General features: G+C 39.4%; 1 protein-coding gene across 2 annotated transcripts in view; it reads left to right on the forward strand.

The window, feature by feature from the left end:
- Nucleotides 1-19,951, forward strand: part of PCYT1B (phosphate cytidylyltransferase 1B, choline) — a 70,050-nt gene extending 50,099 nt beyond the window's left edge. Inside the window, exons 3-8 of one of the 2 annotated variants that reach the window (XM_089673895.1) lie at nucleotides 2,592-2,708; nucleotides 3,419-3,570; nucleotides 6,133-6,211; nucleotides 8,715-8,857; nucleotides 15,702-15,890; nucleotides 18,882-19,951. In XM_089673895.1, coding sequence (XP_089530021.1) covers nucleotides 2,592-2,708; nucleotides 3,419-3,570; nucleotides 6,133-6,211; nucleotides 8,715-8,857; nucleotides 15,702-15,890; nucleotides 18,882-19,100 — 899 coding nt within the window. In that variant the 3' untranslated portion in view covers nucleotides 19,101-19,951. Of the gene's footprint in view, nucleotides 1-2,591; nucleotides 2,709-3,418; nucleotides 3,571-6,132; nucleotides 6,212-8,714; nucleotides 8,858-15,701; nucleotides 15,891-18,878 lie in introns of both variants that reach the window. The other variant, XM_089673894.1, reaches the window with a different exon arrangement.
- The last annotated feature ends 1,839 nt before the right edge of the window (nucleotides 19,952-21,790 follow it).

A 21,790-nucleotide genomic window follows, 5' to 3' on the forward strand; every position in this document is an offset into this window, starting at 1 on the left:
ACTAATTCTGCAGTAATCATTACAGCCTGTAGCTTTGTAAAGGAAATTCTATTGCAGGTATGTGCAAACTGTACAGCCAGCCTAGTAACCATATGCTGTAGTTCATCTGTGGAATCCCAGTATCTACAAAACTGCTAATCAAGAAATACATATGCATGTATATAATATATATATATATATATATATATACGGTCATGGCAAAAATATTGCACCACTTTGAACAGAAAATTGTTCCAATTACAAATGTTTAGGCTTTCTAATGTTTATTTATTTTGCTTGTATTGGTATGACACAAAAAAGTGGGGAAACAAAAAGCCAAATCTGACACATTCTATGCAAAACCCCAAAAATGGACTGGATAAAATGATTGGCACCTTCTCAAAAAAATAAATAATTACATTACAAGTTTGTGATGCTACTGTAATTTGTAAATAAACTCAACTGTATCAATTAACAGGTGTGACAATAAAGAAATCACACCTGCAACCAGTTAAAATGGTGAAAAATTGACTCATCCTTTCTGTTGTGTGTCTCTGTGTGCCACATGGATCATGGAGAAGAGAAAAAGCAGCAAAGAATTGTCTGAGGATTTGAGAACAAAAACTGTGGAAAAGCATGGACAATCTCAAGGTTACAAATCCATCTCCAGAGATCTTAATGTTTGTGCGCAACATTGTCAAGAAGTTTACAGCTCATGGCACTGTGGCTAATCTCCCTGGACGTGGACGAAAGAGAAAAACTGATCAAAGATTGCAACAAAAGATTGTTTGAATGGTGTATAAAGAAAGATCCCTCGATCAACTACCAGACAAATTCAAGCTGGCCTTCAGGCACAGGGTACAACTGTGTCAGCTTGTACTATACGTTGCCATCTGAATGAAAAGGGACATGATGGTAGGAGACCCAGGAAGACCCTACTACTGACACAGAAACATAAAAAAGCCAGAATGGAGTTTGCCAAAACTTACCTGAGGAAGCCAAAATCCTTTTGGGAGAATGTGCTGTGGACAGACGAAACATAATTACAGCTTTTTGGTAAAGCTCATCATTCTACTGTTTTCAGAAAAAGAAATGAGGCCCTACAGTCAAACAAGGTGCCAGTTCACTGATGTTTTGGGGTTGCTTTGCTGCTTCAGGCATTGGATGTCTTGACCGTGTGCATGGCATTATGAAATCTGAAGACTAGCAAACAATTCTGGGGTGCAATGTAGGGCCCAGTGTCAGAAAGCTGGGTCTCTGTCAAAGGTCATGGGTCTTACAACAGGACAGTGACCTGAAGCACACTTCAAAAGCACCAAGAAATTGTTTCAGACATTGCAGATTACTGCACTGGATAGCAATGAGTCCAGATCTCAATCCCAAAGAGCACCTTTGGAGAGATCTCAAAACAGCAGTTGGGAAAAGGAACCCTTCCAATCTGAGAGACCTGGAGCAGTTGATGAAAGAAGAACGGTCCAAAAATCAGTAGAGAGGTGTAAGAAACTCATTGACAGTTACAGGAAGCAATTGATTTTAGTTATTTTTTCCAAGGGGTGTGCTACCAAATATTAAATTGAGGATGCCAATAATTTTGTCCAGTGCATTTTTGGGGTTTTGCTTGGAATGTTTCAGATTTGGCTTTTTGTTTCTCCACTTTTTTTGAGTCATACCAAAGCAAACAAAAGAAATAAACATGAGAATGCCTAAACATTTGTAATTGTAACTATTTTCTGGGCAAAGTGGTGCATTATGTGACAATATTTTTGGCCATGACTATACACACTGTCTATTTGCTCATTATATAGTATGTGGTCTCTGCTGCTGCCTCTGCCTGTTGAAATGGTTCGAAAGACAGAATTTTGTACCTTATTGCATTCTATACATTATGGTAAAAAAAACCTTCTGGGTGCAGCCCCCCCTTATACTTACCCAATACTGAGCCCCATCTCGATCCAGCAATGTGCGTAAGAGCAGCAGGTCTCTCTCCTCATTGGCTCGCACAGCAGTGGGAGCAATTGGCTCCTGCTGCTGTCAATCACAGCCAGTGAGCCATTAGGCAGAGAGTAGGGGGCAAGGCCGGGCCACGCTCTGTGCGTGAATTGATAATTCCAGCCTACACAAGTTTCTCCATAGCAAGAGGCTTGCTATTGGAGGCATTTGGCAGTGGGGAGGAGCCAGGACCACCAGTGGGGGACCCAAAAAGAAGAGGATCGTGGCTGCTTAGAACAGGTAAGTATACTATATATATTTTTTTAAAATTACGTTTAGAATCATTTTTCTCTTTCTACTGTTTCTCTCTGCCTCAGCACACGTCTATTTTAAAATAATTAACATAATTTACTAAACTATGGTATACATGTTTATATGTGCCTTAGATTTTTTTTTCAGCAGTTGTTAAGCAGGGAGGCTCAGCGAATGCATTTATATTCAGACTGCTATTAGACAGTGGATCTGTAAATCTATAGATTAAATTAGGTAATTGGTTCCAGTTAGCAACTTCCAAACAACCACAATATATGAATATTGTTTTTCCTCTGGAATGTTGAAACATTGAAGAGAAAATCACATTGCTCCCAAGGGACAAGCTAATGCCTCTTCTTTCTTTTTTCCAGTTGACCGACCTGTCAGGGTGTATGCAGATGGAATATTTGATCTTTTCCACTCAGGTCATGCAAGAGCCCTTATGCAAGCGAAAAACCTGTTCCCAAACAGTTACCTGCTAGTGGGAGGTAAGCTACACACTGACATATATAATATAATTTAAAGGTGATCTCTAGCTTTTAGAAAAGTTTACATAGTTTGCTAGCTGGTCCAAACAAACTATTACTGTCACTACTAGATTTGCCCGTGTACGCTGTATGACCTGTATGTAGCTGGACAAGAACGTATTATCCTGCACTCTGAACAAAATCGAGTTGGGCTGAACGCTGCTCTGCCATTCACAGGGAGTTGTATACTTTATAAATGAATACAAAGCTTCCTCTGCTTAGCTGAGGCAGAGAAGCAGGTGGATGACATCACATTCTCTGACCCATCTATTCAGAAGAAGCTTTGTATTCATTTATAGACTACAAAGCTCCATGTAAATAGCTGAGCAGTAATGATCCCAACTCAATTTTGTTCCAGGAGCTGGATGGGAAGTTCCCATCCTACTGCCGGAACACTGCACTGTGTACTGTATGTAGTTGAGGCTACATACAAGTTATGCAGCGCACACAACAAGCATATCTAGTAGTAACCAGTTTGGACCAGTTTGGTCCAAACAAACTATTTAAACATCACTAAAATCTGGAGATCCACTTTGAAGAAGTCTTATTTCCATTTTTCCTAATGTGTTTTGTTCCCCAGAACAAAGTGCATGTTGAGTTTCAGACTTACTAGTCCTTTAAAACATCCTGAGAAATAACTGCAGAATTTGTTTTTTAATGGTTCCTGTCAGTTTGCAGTGATGAACTAACCCACAAGTACAAAGGTTTTACGGTAATGACTGAGAGTGAGCGCTACGAGGCTTTGCGTCACTGTCGCTATGTGGATGAAGTGATTACTGATGCCCCATGGACTCTTACACCAGAATTCTTAGAGAAGCATAAGGTAAAGTTATTTATTTTAATAGATTAATACTAACTCAGAATCAGGTATTCCTAATCTTCAAGACTAAAGTAAATTTTTCTAATTATCCTTTCAACACTCCCTTAGTAATACTGAAGAAAATTCATAACAATGAGCCAAGCACCGATTAAGTCCAGTATTTAAAATATTTGATTTTGAAACCACTGTATCTGTGTGTTTGAAAATCTATCAGGGCTATTTTTTTTAAATTTCCAATAAATTTATAATTGAATTAGCAGTAAACTTTTTTTTTTTTTACATTTACAAGCTTTCAAGGTGCAAGGTTTAAATAAGTAAATTTACTGTTAAGAAAGAACTGTACATGTATCAACAAGGAAATGTACCACATCATGTTCTTAGTAAATCCCCCTCACTGTTCCTTTGTATCTTGATTTGTAAAAAGAAGATTAGGATCTTGATTTTTGGTGCGCTGAGAAAAAACATTGTTATCACTGAATGAAGCACAATGTTGGGGGAAATCACGAAAGGGCAACTTTTGTGGTATTTTGTTTTTCATTCATTATTTCTGGTATTTTCTTTGTCATTCATTATTTACAGTTACAAATTATGTTTTGAATTCACTTATGTTTTTAATTGTACTAATCAGTTATATTTTCTGATTGCCACTTTTCTGCATCCACACGTCGTCTGTTGTTGGAGTTTGAACAGTTATGCTGTCTCCATGAGATGCCTGGACACCTGCTCTCCACACTTTATAAACTCCTCTTTTCCTTGCTTCATGGAGACCTCCCAACATATACCAGGATGTGGTCTCCAGACTTGGGAAGGGACCTTTCTGCAGCTGATTGGCAAACCTCTTTTCTTTTTACACATAAATCCACTATCTCTTGTTATGCTTAGGAAAAGAACTTTAAAATCAACTGTTCCTGTTTACATGTTTGGTGGTACTGCTCTAAGATTAAGCCTTTTTGGACACAAGTTTCTGCTGGCCACAATAGAGTGTTTGATGAGTCTTTGACCCCCAAATCCAGAAATAGCACTACTTTCCATGCTTCCGGGCTCAGTCGCATCTCAAAAATGGAGTTTACTGCAATTTTTCCTATCTGCGGCCTAACAGATCATACCATTATTTTGGAAGACAGCTATGACTTCCTCCATGGCCCTTTTGGGCTGCCGTGGTGAATGATATGATGCATATGGAGGAGATGCTGGTGATGGACAATGACACCTATTGAGAAGTTTACAACCTTATGGTACATTTGGATCCATTTCTCAATGTACATCCACTTGAAAGCCTTTCTTACCACCCCCCCGACAGTGCTGTTGAGGACATTGCACCCCGACCCAGTTCCGGTCTCATTTAGGGATACCTACATTGGATTCTGGTACAATTATTTTTTCCTTTCTGGATTTTTTCTTTTCTTACCCCGACAGTGCTGTTGAGGACATTTTACCCCCAGCCAGTTCCAGTCTCATTTAGGGATGCCTACATTGGATTCTCTTACAATTATTTTTTCTTTTCTGGTTTTTGAATCCCATATCAGGTCCATTGTTGGTAGCCCCCTAGTTTTGCTATTTGGATTTCTTAGGGCTCACTCACTCATTTCCCCTTTCTTTCTGTTCTATTTCCTTCAAATTTTACACCCACATGGGGGCATTCTCTTTTTCTTGACTTTACTTGCTTTTGCTCTTACATCTACACTTACACAATATCCTTGCATTTGCTCTGGGATTCATTTTCTGGACTGTATATGGGTCCATTGCACTTTTATACAATCTTAAATCCAGGATGCCTTATAGGCTCACTCTAATGTTGTAGATAACTTTTACCTATAACATGACATAGCATATAATGTTCCTATGCAATATTTTACTCATTGTGACCTTTCCTTTGTATTACTGTACTCCAGACTACAGTTGGAACCCTCATTTAGACAAAAAGACAGAAGTAGTGCTACAACAACAAAAAAAAAATTACAGCGCTAATTAAACAAGCATTTGCTCCAATGTTTGAAAGCACATTTTGCAATTGCACTGGATCAACATGCGGATAGTGGCAACAATGGACTCCATCTGCATGGCAGGTTGTAGTTTCCACCAAGGGTGCAAGGTTCCAACACACAGCACAACTGGGAGTTGTTACCCTGTAACACAAACTGCTTAAACACAACTTTGGAAATACAATTAACCTGTTAAAGCTTATATGAGATATTAGTAACTGTGGTTTTCTACATTTATCTGAAAAATAATTATAGGTTATATCTTTACTATGCGGTCTTCAGCTGTACTATTATTTTAGCTTTGAACATTATAATATTTAATGTATTTGGTATAATCCAGCAAACCCTCCATATTAGCATTTCTAATATCGCATAACTCATACTTTACTAATTAAGATTCTGGTGTTCAGCCAATATATTCTGTATTAGCAGAAATATGGAAAGAAGATAAAGTACTGTGAAACCCAAGAGCTACAGATCAAATATTTTAATGAGTTCTGTGTCCTGCAGTGAGCTTTAATGTTTTATTGTGCTGTTGTCTATTATTTGTATTGAAGAGTAATATATTATCTCTTATGCATAGATTGATTTTGTGGCTCATGATGACATCCCATATTCATCAGCTGGCTCTGATGATGTATACAAGCACATAAAGGAGGCAGGTAAATTTTGTTCTGTGACCTGTATTAAGGCCGGATTGAAGCATAATCCAAATGGTGACCGGTTACCTTAAAAATGATTGTTTGACAATGAGTTTGTAATGCAACACTTCCAAATATTTAAAATAAAAAGTCAATACCATTCTGCCCATTCTGGCCAGATTTTCAGGAGCTCAAAACTGTGACAATCTAGGCAATTTGGACTATTTCCCTAATGCAGTCCAGTGTGTTTCATCATCTTTCTAAAGTGTAGTTTTTAGTTTTGGATAGAGTGGTGAAGGATCAGGCGCTATTTTTATTGCTCTGTCCCCACTGACCACTGTCAGAGACACAAAGTGAGGGGAGAATTCAAAATTGTCACCAGAGTTGTCACTAGAGCAGGAGGTGAGAGAAAATTTTCAATGTGGACAAATGTTCTGGCAAGAAATCTATAAGGTGGGAATTCCCCCCACTTGGGTGAGATTTGCTTTCATTTCCTGTTGCATCACCAGGGTAGGTAGTTAAGGGAAATCTCCTAAGCCTAAGCAGGACACAGACACCATATAAAATGATAGATTTCTGAACCCCTACCTACTCAATCCAAACCACAAACATTTTTTAGCTATACATACACTTTAAATCCCTGTGGGGGGTCATAGTTGGGAAACATTTCACCCCAAAATTTTGGTATCATCCAATGCCATAACAGCACTTCTGGCATAAAGACAAGTAAAAATATCACCCATCTGTTTCTGGATTCCACTGATGTCTGATGTCAAGAAAAAAACAAGGGAAGACAGAAACTGAATATGACCTCATTTTTCAGTGTTTTTTTAAAAATCGGTGTCCTCATATTAGTTAAGTACATTTCCTTGAAAGAAATGTAAATCTAGCTTGTGGCTGTAGTAAAATGTAGACAGTTGTTATTTCAGACATTTGGTGAAAAAAAGGCTATTGTATGTTATATACAGTATTTCACTTCTTATAGACTCAGTAACAAAAAACAAAAAAACAGTGGATCAAAACTGTCACATGATGTAGGTTTAACATTAGTAAAAGTGGAATATCAGTGTAATAAAAGAAAACAATCAATTGTCAGTAAATGCGCATGCTATCAGTTTATAGTCACTTGTTATTACCATCTTTTTCTGTTCAAGTGGGTTTACTTTTTGCACAGATCACAGTGGCAAGAACAGTAGGTCATGAAGCCTTGTACACACGGGCTGAAAATCAGTCAGTTTGGCTGGAACAGGCCACTTGTGGACCATGTGTACAGTTGTTCGTTCTACAGAAACTGGTCTCACGACCGGCCTCTGTCAACTGGGCATGCTAGAGAACGAGCATTCAAACCAGCTTCTGATCAGTGCTGGCAGCTGATCAGTGTATTCTGGTATCCTTTCAGAATACACACAGCGGAGGAAATTGCTGCACTAACATCACTTGTGTTATTATGGCGATCTCTCAGGTTTTTATCATTCAGCCTGCTGGGTTGAACAAAAAAAACCTTATAGCATGTATCCAGCTTTAGGGTTTATGTGTATAATAAACAATGCCAGCAGCTATACTTAAAGTTTAAGTGCACCTTATGCAGGCCACAGATGGGCCATTTATCAGCCGAATTGTCGGGCGATAAAGGAAAAATCGTCCGGCACCGTTGCCTATCCTGCCACCATCGTCCGCGAAAAACGACCGTTTCACGTGGATTTTCCAGCATTTTCTGATAAAAGTAAATGAGACGATCCACGAAAAACGGTCGACGTGCGGGTCCCACTAACGTCGTGAATATCGGCCCGTCTATGGCCTGCATTAGTCCTCCATCTCCAGCCACTCTTGCAGTAATCACCTGTCACTGATCCAGCAAGATATCTCTAATTAAATTAGAACTACTTGTCAAAAATTTCCCACCCCTCTGCTACATTCATTGATACCTATGGGGCCCTTTCACACTGATCAGTTTTGGCATTTAAAAAGTGGAGCAAAAAAATCATGAAAAAGGGTATTCCTTTAAATCCTATCAAACTCTTCACACCGATTGCGCTGTGGGTGACGAACGTTTTTCAAAGTCCTGTATGCTGCATTTTTGTTGCATGTTTAAAAATGCATATGCATTTCTACCCCATTTTTCAGCACAGCAGTGTGAAAGGGCCCTTTTTCTGGAGTACAAGCTCATACAATGGTTAGGAAAAAATGTGAATAATGAATAAGGTCAGCTGGGAAAATTGTGTGATCTAGCTGGCAGTGTCTTGCTGAATTAGGGACAGGTGAGTTCAAGACTAGGGAATGGGTTGGTGGTGATTTCTGTAGATTTGTGTAACTGCACCAAACTAGCAGTTACACTTTAAGGCTTAATAATGAATTTTATGTTTTCATTCCTTTCTCCTTTAACATAAATAGACCATACAGTTTATAAAATCACTGTAATGTCACGAAAACTAATGTGTTCTGCAGTGCAGTAGCTTGTCTTTGTTAAGACATGCCATGTCATAGAAAAATCTGTGATACTGGCTATATTTCTTCTTTATGACAGGCATGTTTGTACCAACACAGAGGACAGAAGGTATTTCAACGTCGGACATAATCACTAGAATCGTCCGTGATTATGATGTTTATGCCAGACGCAACCTCCAGAGAGGATATACTGCAAAAGAGCTAAATGTTAGTTTCATAAATGTAAGTATAAAAACAGCTGGCAATGTGGTTTATATCAGTAGTGTTTTTCCCTATCCTTAAACACTGTCTTTATGACAGATCTCCCATTTCATTGGTCAGAATTATACAATAGCGACTGCAGATTGTTGAATACAACATCAGATATAAATCCTCATTGTCATTTGAAATCATAAATTGCTACAACAGTTTGATGGATTATAGGGAGATTAGTACTTTAATCCCCTCTTAAGACTGAATGAGTTCCATGTTTAATACCAATATTCATTTCTTATTCCCTGTAATAATGTTTCTGTGTTAAAAATCCTTTCACGAGTGCTGGATTTAAAGTGGAATTCCAGCTATACAGCTGAATACACAGTTCAAATTTTACCTGCAATCGCTGCCAAAATAATTTTGTTCAGTCACACAACCCTGCTACACTACAGAGCCAACATTTTGATTTCCTGTATCAGCTTTGCAGATTTTTGTGTCACCAGCCTATTTACTGGAATATGAAGAAAGAAACATTATCCCATTATTGACATCCACCCTATGCTCTTTACCTCATGCCATATATTCAAACACCTCGCCTTCTGTTTTTTGTGAAATACAATAGAGCTTAATTGACTTTCATTGCATAACCTTATGTGTAGATAACGTAAAGATACTGTACATATCAGATGGTTAAATGGAATTATTTAAAAAACATTAACAACCTAGCTAGTAGCAGAGGCACTAGACTTGCTTTGTAATGTTAGAGATGTTTCACTGCTTCTCTAAGCCACTTCTTCAGTTCCAATGAGTGTCAGGAAGATACCCCAGAATTTATATCCAAATCTTAATCCAATCACCGTGGAATGTATAGATGTTGACTGACCAAGAACAGGATGGGAGGAGTAAAACTTTGGAACCACCCTGTTCTAGTTACATAATGCCCATCCATGGTGTCAGGAAGTCTGAGTAAGTGTTAATTCCTAATTACATGGCTAAAGGTGTGAATTATCCCATATGTAGATGTAGTGCTGGAAAAATAAAATTAATATTCTGCGTGGCCAAGCTTACTAAATGTGCCCAGGGTGCCACATCCCTTATATATAACACACACTCCCAACATAATACCATATAGAATTCCGACATGAATAACTACAAGTACACTAAGATAAATGGTTTAAAATCGAATGGATGTCAGTTGCTATTAACATACAGTTCTCTAGCAGACATGTAGCTGTTACAGATGACTCAATTATGCACATAAATGTCACTCAAACATGTAAAATTTTCACTGTGTCACATGTGCATTTCAATAATAATAATAATAATCTTCTTTAGGGGTAGATGCTAGTCTTTCTGTAACATAAAATATACTCCCCTCCTCCTTAATAAACTACACTCCCTTGGCATCAGAGACTCCGCTCTCTCCTGGCTCTCCTCCTATCTATCCCAACGCTCCTTCAGCGTTACCTATAACGCTACCCCCTCCCTCTCTCGCCCTCCCTGTTGGGGTCCCCCAAGGCTCTGTCCTATCACCTCTACACTGATGACGCGCAAATTTACCTCTCCACCCCTCGCCTCACCCCTTCAGTCTCCGCCTGTATCACCCACCTACTGAACGACATATCAGACTGGATGTCGCTCCATTTCCTCAAATTGAACCTTTATAGTGCCTACTATATGTAGAAGACAGATGGTCTTGAAGGTCCCTACTCTTGTTTTGGGATGGCTGTCCCAGTTTGACATGGATGACCCCTTTCAGTCCTGTACAAAATGTGAACCTCGCCGTTCTCAAAAGAACACCTCTGTTTATTAAGATGTAGGACAACTGCTGACTTTGACCTATGGAATTTTCCCATCTTGTGCTGGGCCATTAATTTGTTGAGAGGTTGTTTTGTTTCTCCAATCTTTGCGTTTCTTACTACACTGCACTGCAAATTCCAAGGAACTTTGCTTGTGTTTGGGTGTTGGGTCTTTTAGATGTACACACTTCTGTTGTTTCAGTGTATTGCTGGCCCTGAAGAATACAGGAATGTAATGTTTGTCAGACTTTAAGTCCTCTGTCATATACAGGTATAACTGCTTTCTGTGTCCCCATTTGGAAGATTTTGCAATTTTTCCTGTACCAAAGACACAACAGGACATGAGAAGATGCCTCCCTAAAGTGAGGGGTAATCCCACTTGAGACCACCATTATCACTGAGAGATTTCTCAGCTAATTCTGCTTTATCTTGTTACAGTTCCTTTCAAAACTGCCACTAAACTAGTAGTAAACAAGCCCCTTTTTATAGCTTTTAATAATAATTTTTATATTTCATTTTATTGGATTTACAGTTGCGCTCAAAAGTTTGCACACCCTGGCAGAAATGTGAAATTTTGGTATTGATATTGCAAATATGTCTGATCATGCCAAAAAACTGTCTTTTATTTAAGGATGATCTTATGAAGCCATTTATTATCAAATAATTGTTTGGCTCCTTTTTAAATCTTAATGATAACAGTCAAAAATGTACATACCCTGGAATGTTTGGCCTTGGTACAGACACACAAGGTGACACACATGGGTTAAAATGGTAATTAACCGCCTCCTGCCCGCCATATAAGAAAATGATGGGTGCAATGCAGTTCTCTCATTCTGGGAGGACATCATATGACGTCCTCCCACTCTAACCGTGCGTGCGCAGCTGGCGATCGGTGGTGCGCTGTGTCCCTCGGACACAGCGGATCATCGATCAACTGAAAGAACCGAAGACGTCGGCTTGGTCAAGTGATCAGCTGTGTCCAATCACAGCTGATCACATGTAAATAAGAAAATTGCTGGGGTTTGGCATTTCTCTCCTCACGAGCTGTCACGCTGACAGCTCGTGAGGAGAGGAGAGCCGTTAATCGGCATTACTCAGAGGGGACATGTACACTGATCATCAGGGCACTGATCAGTGCCACCTGTCAGTGTCCATCAATGCCAGCTGTCTGCCCATCAATGCCACCTGCCAGTGCCACATTAGTGCCACATATCAGTGCCTACCACTGCACATCAATGCCACATATCAGTGCCCATCTGAGCTGCCTTTCAGTGCCATCCAGTGCCACCTATCAATACCAGTCAGTGCCACCTATCAGTGCTGCCAATCAGTGCCGCCTATCAGCGCCAGTTAGTGCTGCCAATCAGTACCACCTAACAGTGCCAGTCAATGCTACCTAACAGTGCCAGTCAGTGCTGCCTATCAGTGCCACCTATCTGTGCAATATATGAGTGCTGCCTTTCAGTGCCCATCAGTGATGCCTGTCAATGCCCATCAGTGCCACCTACCAGTGCCTCCGTATCAGTGCCCATCAGTACAACCTTTCAGTGCCCATCAGAGCAGCCTATCAGTGTCCATCACTGCAGCCTCATTAGCGCACATCAGTGAAGGAGAAAATCACTTATTTACAAAATTTTATAACAAAAACTAAGAAAAAAATTTTTTTTTTTTAAATTTCAGTTGTTTTTGGTTTGTTTAGCAAAAACTAAAAAACCCATAGGTGATAACACTACCAAAAGAAAGTTATATCTGTCTCAAAAATTTAAAAAAAAATTCATATGGGTACAGTGTTGTATGACTGCGCAATTGTCCTTCAAAGTTTGACAGCGCTGAAAACTGAAAATTGGCTTGGGCAGGAAGGGGGTATAAGTGCCCTGTAGGCAAGTGGTTAAAGGTTACTTTCCCACATCTGTGGCTTTTTAAATTTAAACAATGTCTGTGTATAAATCGTCAGTTTGTTTGCTCTCATGTGGATAACATAAATCACTCAAATGGTGTTGCTTGATGTACAATACATCCCCTGTTCCTAGCATTACAATTTGTGAACCATTTCTCCTTTATTTCACAGTTTAGGTTCACTTTAAATCTTTAATACCTATTTAAGGAATAGCATATTAGCTGCAGAGGAACTGCTCGAAGTTAGACCTTTGACACGGTGCCTGGATTCTGTGAAACTTATTCAAGAAGCGCCTAGAGTAAATGTATAAATCCACTGCCATGTATTAATATAAAACCAATCCAGGGCCTAGCATCCTTATTCCTTTGTCTAATTACTGAATCATTGCATATCCAAGCAATATTTTGTAGGTGACCAATTCTTTTAAAGTGCATGTCAAGAGGCACTACTGTTGCCTCCATAACACATTGCAGCAAGCTCTAGGAAACAGAGCTTAGTGAATGTGATGAAGCTCTATTGATTTCCATCATGAAATGCTGTTTTTTTCCTTGCACCTTATTGGGTATTCTTTACAAAGTAAAGCTTCACCACATTCACTAAACTCTGGGGAAAATGAGTGACGTTGCAAGTGCATTTGCAAAATGCACAGTCTATTTGCTTTTAGTAAATCAACCCCACTGTATATCTAATGATGTTATGTATGCTTACACACTTAGTATGTGAAATCATTTTAAAGTGAACAAGCATCAGGTATATGTATCCATGTTAAATGCAAGTTGACTAAAGCTGGTCATACACAGTTTAAATTTCTGCTAGTTCCAGAGGAACCAACCAAAAATAATTTAGTGGATGGCTCCATTGGCCCCTTCCCACCCACCATCCTTAAGGTGAAAAATCATAAAAAACAGGTGGAAATGTTTTTCAGATGCAGCTGATGTTCGGGTATTCTGATAGCCGCAGCTGTCTGAATATAATGACCCAGCAGGGTAATTTGTCCATCTGTAGACTGAACAAAAAAATGTAATACATTCTGCTTTGAACTGTGATGCCATTCTAGATGTACAGTGAATCCAGAAAGTATTCACAGCGCTTAACTTTTGTCACATTTTGTTATGTTACAGCCTTATTCCAAAATTGATTAAATTATTTTTTTTCCTCAACATTCTACAAACAATACCCCATAATGACAACGTGAAAGAAGTTTGTTTTGAAATCTTTGCAATTTATTAAAAATAAAAAATGAATTAAAAAAAGACATGTACATAAGTATTCACAGCCTTTGCCATGACACTCGAAATTGAGCTCTGGTGCATCCTGTTCCCACTGATCTTCCTTGAGATGTTTCGACAATTTGATTGGAGTCCACCTGTGGGAAATTCAGTTGATTGGACATGATTAGGAAAACCTGTTAACAGTGTATGTCAGAGCACAAACCAAGCCATGAAGTCCAAGGAATTGTACGTAGACCTTCAAGACAGGATTGTATCAAGGCACAGATCTGGGAAGGGTACAGAAAAATTTCTGCATCATTGAATGAGCACAGTGGCCTCCATCATTCGTAAATGGTAGAAGTTTGGAAATACCAGGAATCTTTCTAGAGTGGTCTGCCCGGCCAAAACGAGCTATCAAGGGAGAAAGGCTTTAGCTGGGCAGGTAACCAAGCACCTGATGGTCACTCTGAAAGAGCTCCAGCATTTCTCTGTGGAGAGAGGAGAACCTTCCAGAAGAACAACCATCTCTGCAGCACTCCACCAATCAGGCCTGTATGATAGAGTGGCCAGACAGTAGCCACTTCTCAGTAAAAGGCAAATTGGCAGCCCGCCTGGAGTTTCCCAAAAGGCACCTGAGGGACTCTCAGACTATGAGAAACAAAACTCTCTGGTCTGATGAAACAAAGATTGAACTCTTTTGCCTGAATGTCAAGCATCATGTCTGGAGGAAACCAGGCACCTCTCACCACCTGGCCAATACCATCCCTTCAGTGAAGCATGGTGGTTGCAGCATCATTCTGTGGGGATGTTTTCAGTAGCAGGAACTGGGAGACTAGTCAGGATCGAAGGAAATATGAGTCCAGCAATGTACAGAGACATCCTTGATAAAAACCTGTATCCAAAGTACTCTAGACCAGTTTATCTTTCAACAGGACAACAACCCTAAGCCCACATAACAAATGAGTGGCTACGGGCCAACTCTGTGAATGTCCTGGGGTGGCCCAGTTAGAGTCCATACTTGAATCCGATTGAACATCTCTGGAGAGATCTGAAAATGGTTGTGCACCGACACTCCCTATCCATCCTGATGGAGCTTGCCCAAAAATAGGTGTGCCAAGCTTGTAGCATAATACTCAAAACGACTTGTGGCTGTAATTGGTGCTAAAGGTGCTTCAACAAAGTATTGAGCAAAGGCTGTGAATACTTATGTGCATGTGGTTTTTTTAATTTTTAATAAATTGCAAAGCTTTCTTCATTCACGTTGTAATTATGGGGTATTGTTTGTAGAATGTTGAGGAAAAAAATGAATTTAATCCATTTTGGAATAAGGCTGTAACATAACAAAATGTGACAAAGGTTAAGTGATGTGAATACTTTCTGGATGCACTGTAAGTCATTCCTGTACTTGTATTCTGTATGCAAGAGTTTGAACTCTTAAAAATGTATGTAAAAAAAAAAAATGTAATAGTGTATGGCCAGCTTAAGTGATGTGTAAGTCTAATCATTGCAAGTATTTATTATTTCTTACACAAATTACAGTAAATCCCCTGACAATGCCTTCATCTATTCTCATCAGAGGGCTGGCATCATCTTTCTTTAGGCATCATCCAGGATCCATTCTTCCAGCACTAAGATGCTTAGTCCTTAGGCACATTGTATAAACACTAGTGCCAGCAGAGTAGTCTTTATATTCTTGGTATTCTCACACAGATCAGCCCCCTGATGCAGCTTCTCCTTATGCTAAAGTGTGCAATTTGGGTGCGTGATAACTGCAGTAGAAGGACTTTGAAAATGCTTTTTTTTTATTGCCTGCAGAACACTGATTTCATCATTTTCCCAGATTGCACCTCTCAAGCCTAGGCACAATCACACGCCTGAAACCTAATACTGTTTTAATGGTAAAAGGTACAGTTAAAAATTGCAAAATGTATGATGGGTGCTTTTTCACATTTGCGTTATTGTAGGAAAAAAAATACAGGTTTCAAAACCAAGTGGACAAAATGAAAGAAAAGGTGAAAACTGTGGAAGAAAGATCAAAAGAATTTGTCTACAAGGTGGAAGAAAGGAGCCATGACCTAATCCAAAAGTGGGAAGAAAAATCTAGAGAGTTCATCGGGAATTTTTTGGAGTTGTTTGGTCCTGATGGCGCCTGGGTATGTTTATTCCTCGTGTTTACAGTATTGCCCTGATATTTGTAGTTTTCATTATTGTCTTCTTTATTCATTATTGACTTTCTAAATCAGGGGTCAGCAACCTAATGCATGCGTGTCACAGTGGGCACACAAAGCCATTGTCAGTGGCACCTGGAAGATCAGTGGTTACATGTCTACAAAGTTAGTTGATATTTCTCATTAAAATATGTAAGTAAATTTTGTTAAACATTATTTAGTCTGTAGTAAAGTGACTTTAGCCAAAAAATCCTATATTTGAAAAAGTTTTGCATCTGTCTCTGCATTTGGATCCACATATATGTGCAAAAAGATTTTTTGAAGCCAACCTACAACAGATAATTCAGAAGCATGAGTGCAGCTGAAATTAACATCTTACAGGTCAGACATAGTACGACTAAGACATAAAAGACAGGGACAATACTGCATCTGAAAATTAATTTTACTGTTCAGTATACATAAATTGTAAATATGCAGGAACATACATCTAGGATCATGCTTTGGGCAAGATTTATAGATGATATGTGCATGCTGTGGAATGGCAGCATTTCAGCATTCAGTTTGTTGAAGTTTTCAATGCAATACAATTGGCATGTACTTCAAAAATTAAATTCAAAGTGATGCCATTATTTTCCAGAATTAAAGATAGGTAGAAATGAAAATGGAAACATAGAAACTGCCACATACAGAAAACCAACATCTGCCACCAATCTATTGCATCAGACAAGCCATCACCCTAAATCTCTAAAGAGAGTGATTCCAAATGAAATTTTTTTCAGGCAGGAAGCAAGTGTATAATTGGATGATAGTTGGACTCTCTTCTGAAGATTTTCTGAGTGTTAGGACTTACCAAGATCATTCAACAAAGCTAAATAAAGGTCAAGAGATTCTATTAGTGAGCCAAACAGAGAAATTATGCTAAAAATCTAGAATGTTTGATTGGTACTTATTCTTGACAATCAGGCAAGATATTCAGTATCTTACAGAAATATTGGCCTATCCTTTTAGAAGATAACAATCCGAGGGAAGTTTTACCACACACCCCACAAGTGACCTACCAAAAAAAAAAGAAAAACAGGAACAGTTGTGAACATGGTTACCAGAAAAAAACAAAAGGCCCTTAAACATGTAATATACATACTCCTAAAAAAGACCAGTAGCTAGGCACATCTGACTGTTTAAAATTCTGGGTGGTACAGGTGGACATCAAACTTGGCTAAACAAACAGGGATTTAGACACGCTTCTGTTAAAAACAAAAGCAAAATGGATCTTTAGACTGGTCTCAAGAGCTCTACATGGTCTAGATGAAGGCTTTTGATATTGGTGGAAAGTGTTTTTCCTTTAACTTGAAACAGCTTCCATGGAGTATACTTGTCACATAATGTATCATTGCATGGGTTATTTGCAAATAGCACTGTGTAGCACACATGCAGCATGATGACGTCATTATGCTGACATGATGATGCATGCGCAAACACGATGACACAAAACAATGCACTGTATGTGACATGCATGATGACATCACAGTGGCAATATGGGAATTTATTAGATTCATTTTCTAACCTCATTATTATATATTTTCCTAGCACTCTTATGTGTTATGTGACCAATTTTTTTTTTGAACCTAAATTGATTTTGAAAAAATGAAAGTTAAATTTTAAAGGTTAAGTTCACCTTTTGAAGCATAAAATAAATGCACATTTTTTTGCAGGTAAAAAAGTGTGCATTTATTATTTTGTTTTTCTAAGGAGCCTGGGGAACAACAGATTGCACGTGCAATGTCAGGCTCCTCCAGACTCTCAGGATAGTTGTCTGCCTGTACCTCATTTGGCCAGGTAGTTACTTGAGAGCAGGAAGAATCAATGAACTACCTTAGTGCTCACCAGCATCCTTGTAGTTAATTGAGAACTACAAGCCGTCAATTGCAATGACTGACAGGAAATGAATGACACAGACCTGTGTGAAGAGCTGTTTTTAACTTGTGACAGCAGGTGGGGTAGTAGATCCCATGTTCGCTGTCATGGGGGGGGGGTGCAGGATGCACATGCTGGAACATGTTACATGTTCCACCCAAAAGACAGGTGGAACATTTCTGTGCTTATGCTGTTTTCTTCACTGTCCAGGATAGGGATTCTCCTGATAGATATTCTGAGTTCAGAGTTGCTTAACTCTTAAAATATAACATCTCAATAATTTTTCACACTTTCTTCACCTGGAAGGACTTCTGATATAAAAATAAACATTTTTTCCTAAGCAAAGCAGCTAGAAAAATTAATTCATGTATTTGGTGCCTGCTGTAGGCTGTAGGACTGTAGGTTTTCTGAAATTACATTGGGGTTATGTCATGGGTCCAGATTAAATGTAAATGGTTCTTAGCAGAGTTAATGAACTAGATTCAAAGCCATTAGACCATAAAATAGGAAGGAAGGTAGGATGTATAATTACAAATGAAGTTTGATATTATTGTGCTGATAAAAAAATGTTTTACGATTGTAGGATTTGTTATTGATAGGACTTGCCCATTCCATTTAGTCAGCCTTTCCAGTATAATTACTATGTACACCAGGGCATTTGGGTTTGTCATGCATAGAGGAACTTTTCATTTTAAGATGTTTCTCAGCATGGATACAAATTCAATTTCAAATTTTGTATAAACCATAAAATTACGCTAAACATTCATTTTTTTTTTATAAGAGGAGGTGCCATGAATACTTTGGTGTACTTTGATAAGTTTTCTGGTATTAAAAAAAATACATCTGACATATTTGTGTGCAGGGGTAGTAGATAACATATTCATAATCCAAACTGTGAAATGTTCAGCATGGTTCTGTAGATGCCAAACACAAGCTGTTTATTGACAAACCAACTGCTCAGAAGAAATTAAGACTGCTATAAGAGGGTAAAGTTTAAGCTGATTTCAATAACAAAATGCCCCAGAATGCATTTCACTAACAACGTTTATTTTCTTCCAGAAGCAGATGTTTCAGGAGCGCAGTGGGCGGATGCTGCAAGCACTCTCTCCAAGACAAAGTCCTACCAGTAGTCCCACGCGAGAACGTTCACCCTCTCGTTCCCCATCACCACCTTTACCATGGATGCTGAATAAACCCTCTCCTCCTTTATCCCCCAAAGGTGCTGCATCCGCCTCTATCTCTATCAGCAGCATGAGTGAGGGAGATGAAGATGAGAAGTAACTTGTACCAGAAGTTTTAATTCTGAAAAAATAAATGACTTTTATGATACAGAGAACAGCTTAGTTTTCTTTAGCTGGCTTCTCACAAAGAAACAATTAAGCTATGAAGAGTTGGACTTTGGAAGCATTTGGGATAAGAAACATCAAACAATTCTCAGGCACCTAGGTAAAGAAAGATTGAATGAAAGGTTAGAGTGGTCTCGGACCTGGGTATGTATGATGAGATATCATTTATACAAGTATGAGACAAAGTATATTAACAAGTGCTAGAAATTACAAAGCCAAAGTTGTTTCCAAATGAACCTGCTGAATTGGAGAACAAACTGCAAACTCTGAAAGTGAATTTATAGAAGACATATATTATAAAGTGTATTATGGGCATGCGGTTCCTGGTATACTTGAACTTTGTGTAATGGCGGAAACCATGCACAGCAAACCTAGAATAGAATTAGAACAAAATAGCATTTATGTATACAAAGCACTGATGGGTACTGCTCTTATTATAATGCAGAAAAAGCTTCTTCTTTTTGTGTTTAGAACCCAGATGTGCATAGATTGTAATTAATTTTAACAACGTCTTATAAAATTGCACTGATTGTATAAATCCCTATTACATGGGTGCTAGGGGCTTAACACAGATCTAATTTAGTATCTGTCGATGTAGATGTCACGCCACTTACTTTTTGCAATACATGACTTACCCATAATTCCCTTAGATTTTTCTTATTACCTAGCTGTCATGGTTTGATTGTGTAACTGTGTACACATCTATGAACCTATGTTCATTAGGAAAGTATTGAATGAAATTCATGGACCATGTGACAAATGACAAATAAAGTGGTTATCCAGGAATATCATACATATTTCTTATATCTACATCACATTGTTCACAAAATTCAAAAGGGCAGTGCACAGTGCCTTGTGACAAAAAGAGAAAATTGTTAATCTAGTTTGTGTAATTTCTTTGTGGACATGGCTTATTCTCAAAGATGTGACTAAATTTTGTCAGGTAAAGTCAAAAGGTGTGTAAAGTCACTATCAATGTTCGTATATCAATACATCACCAGGTATTTACATTTATGACTATAAAATACTATTTATGGCGTTGTTTTTTTTTCTATTTACACACACACAAACTCTTTTGATAGCAGTAATTTTGATCCACCAGAAGGGTGTACTTACACATATCAGAGTATTCCTGCTCTCTATACCCAGTTCCACCCCTCCACCTCCGCTGTCCTGCCCCCTATCCAGCAGGATATCACTTCCTAGATCACCTAGCATCTTCTCAAAAATTTTCCTGCGCTCTGTATTCTCATTCACTTCTATTGACTTCCAAGTACTACCAAGTAGATAGGAATTTTTGGAATCGCAGAGTGCAGGCGTGGGCCCCCAACTTTGAAAAATTGGCTGTAGTATGTAGGCATCGATATCTTGCTGAATCAGGGACAGGTGAGTGTAACACTATATGGGGGAACTGGAGGAGCCCTGATATACTGTAAGTGCAACTACACCAAAGGTGAAGTTAAAGGAGTTCTATGGCTGCAGCGTGCACTTTCATTTTATAACATCTGCATTGTAATAGCCATACAAACAGTACAGTTCTTTTTGGAAATCCAGCATAAGCTTACTTGAAAAATCATGTTGTGAGTTTTGCCTGTCTTATGGACATTTCTTTCTGCAACTTCCTGAATTCTCTGCATGGTTTGCAGCATGTCCTTTGCTTTTTACATAAAATTTCTAAGGACTACATATCCCATGGTACCTTGCTGCCTGCAAGCAGCGATTCCCACCTCTGCCTTCTGAAACTCCTTTTCTCAGCACCTCTGTAGTTCAGAAAGCTGGCTCTATTAAATCTGATACACTGCAGTGTCTACATGAAACTTATAGAAAAGTCCTGCTGTCAGGGATCTCCTCGATCCCCGCCGCGATGGTCCCAGCGCAGTGCACCGCCCTGTGCAGGGACACGGGCACTAGTTTGGGGCCGGCCGCGGCGTTCGAGTTCGCGCATGCACAGTAGAAGCCGCGGCCGCCCGCTGGGCACCAATGGCAGCGCAGGGCGGGATATTTAAATGGCCCTGAGCTGTCATTCAGTGCCTTCTGGTCCTACCTGTATCCTGCGAATCTGAACCTGTTCCTAGTAAGTTGTTTGACCCGGATTGCTCTTGACCTGCTGATTTCTCCTGCCCAGACCCTTGCTTTGTATGACCTCTCTTCTGAATGCCCCTCATTAGATCTGACCTGCTGTTGCTGACCTGGCGTGTGACCCGACGATTCTCTGCCCGCTCCCTTGTACCATACCGCCCTCTACGTTACCAACTCGGCCCGCCTGACTTCGCACTTGCTCAGCCATCCATCCCATCGGGGTCACCCGACCTCCTCACATCTGGCTCTCCCTGGTTGGAGCCCCTGGCGAACACCCCTACCACTGACAGGTGTGCTCAGTAGTGGTGACCTGGTCTCGGGGTACTCCAAGTCCATCCCCACCATCAGGGGCTCTGGTGAACAAGTACCCTGGGGCTTAGACTCCGCGCTCTGGGCACGCCTGACCGGTGGAGTGCTAGTGGTGCTGCTAGGCAGTCCCTCACACCTGCACTGACCCCCTGTGTATTCCTCTGGTTGGTTCATTCTCCTCTTAGCAGGTCTCATAAGCACGTCAAGCTCAGTGAAATGTCCACAAGAAATGACGCT

The sequence above is a fragment of the Staurois parvus genome, unplaced genomic scaffold, assembly GCF_062004578.1.
Source record: "Staurois parvus isolate SC_StPar_1 unplaced genomic scaffold, SC_StPar_1.0 ptg000145l, whole genome shotgun sequence".
Taxonomy (NCBI): domain Eukaryota; kingdom Metazoa; phylum Chordata; class Amphibia; order Anura; family Ranidae; genus Staurois; species Staurois parvus.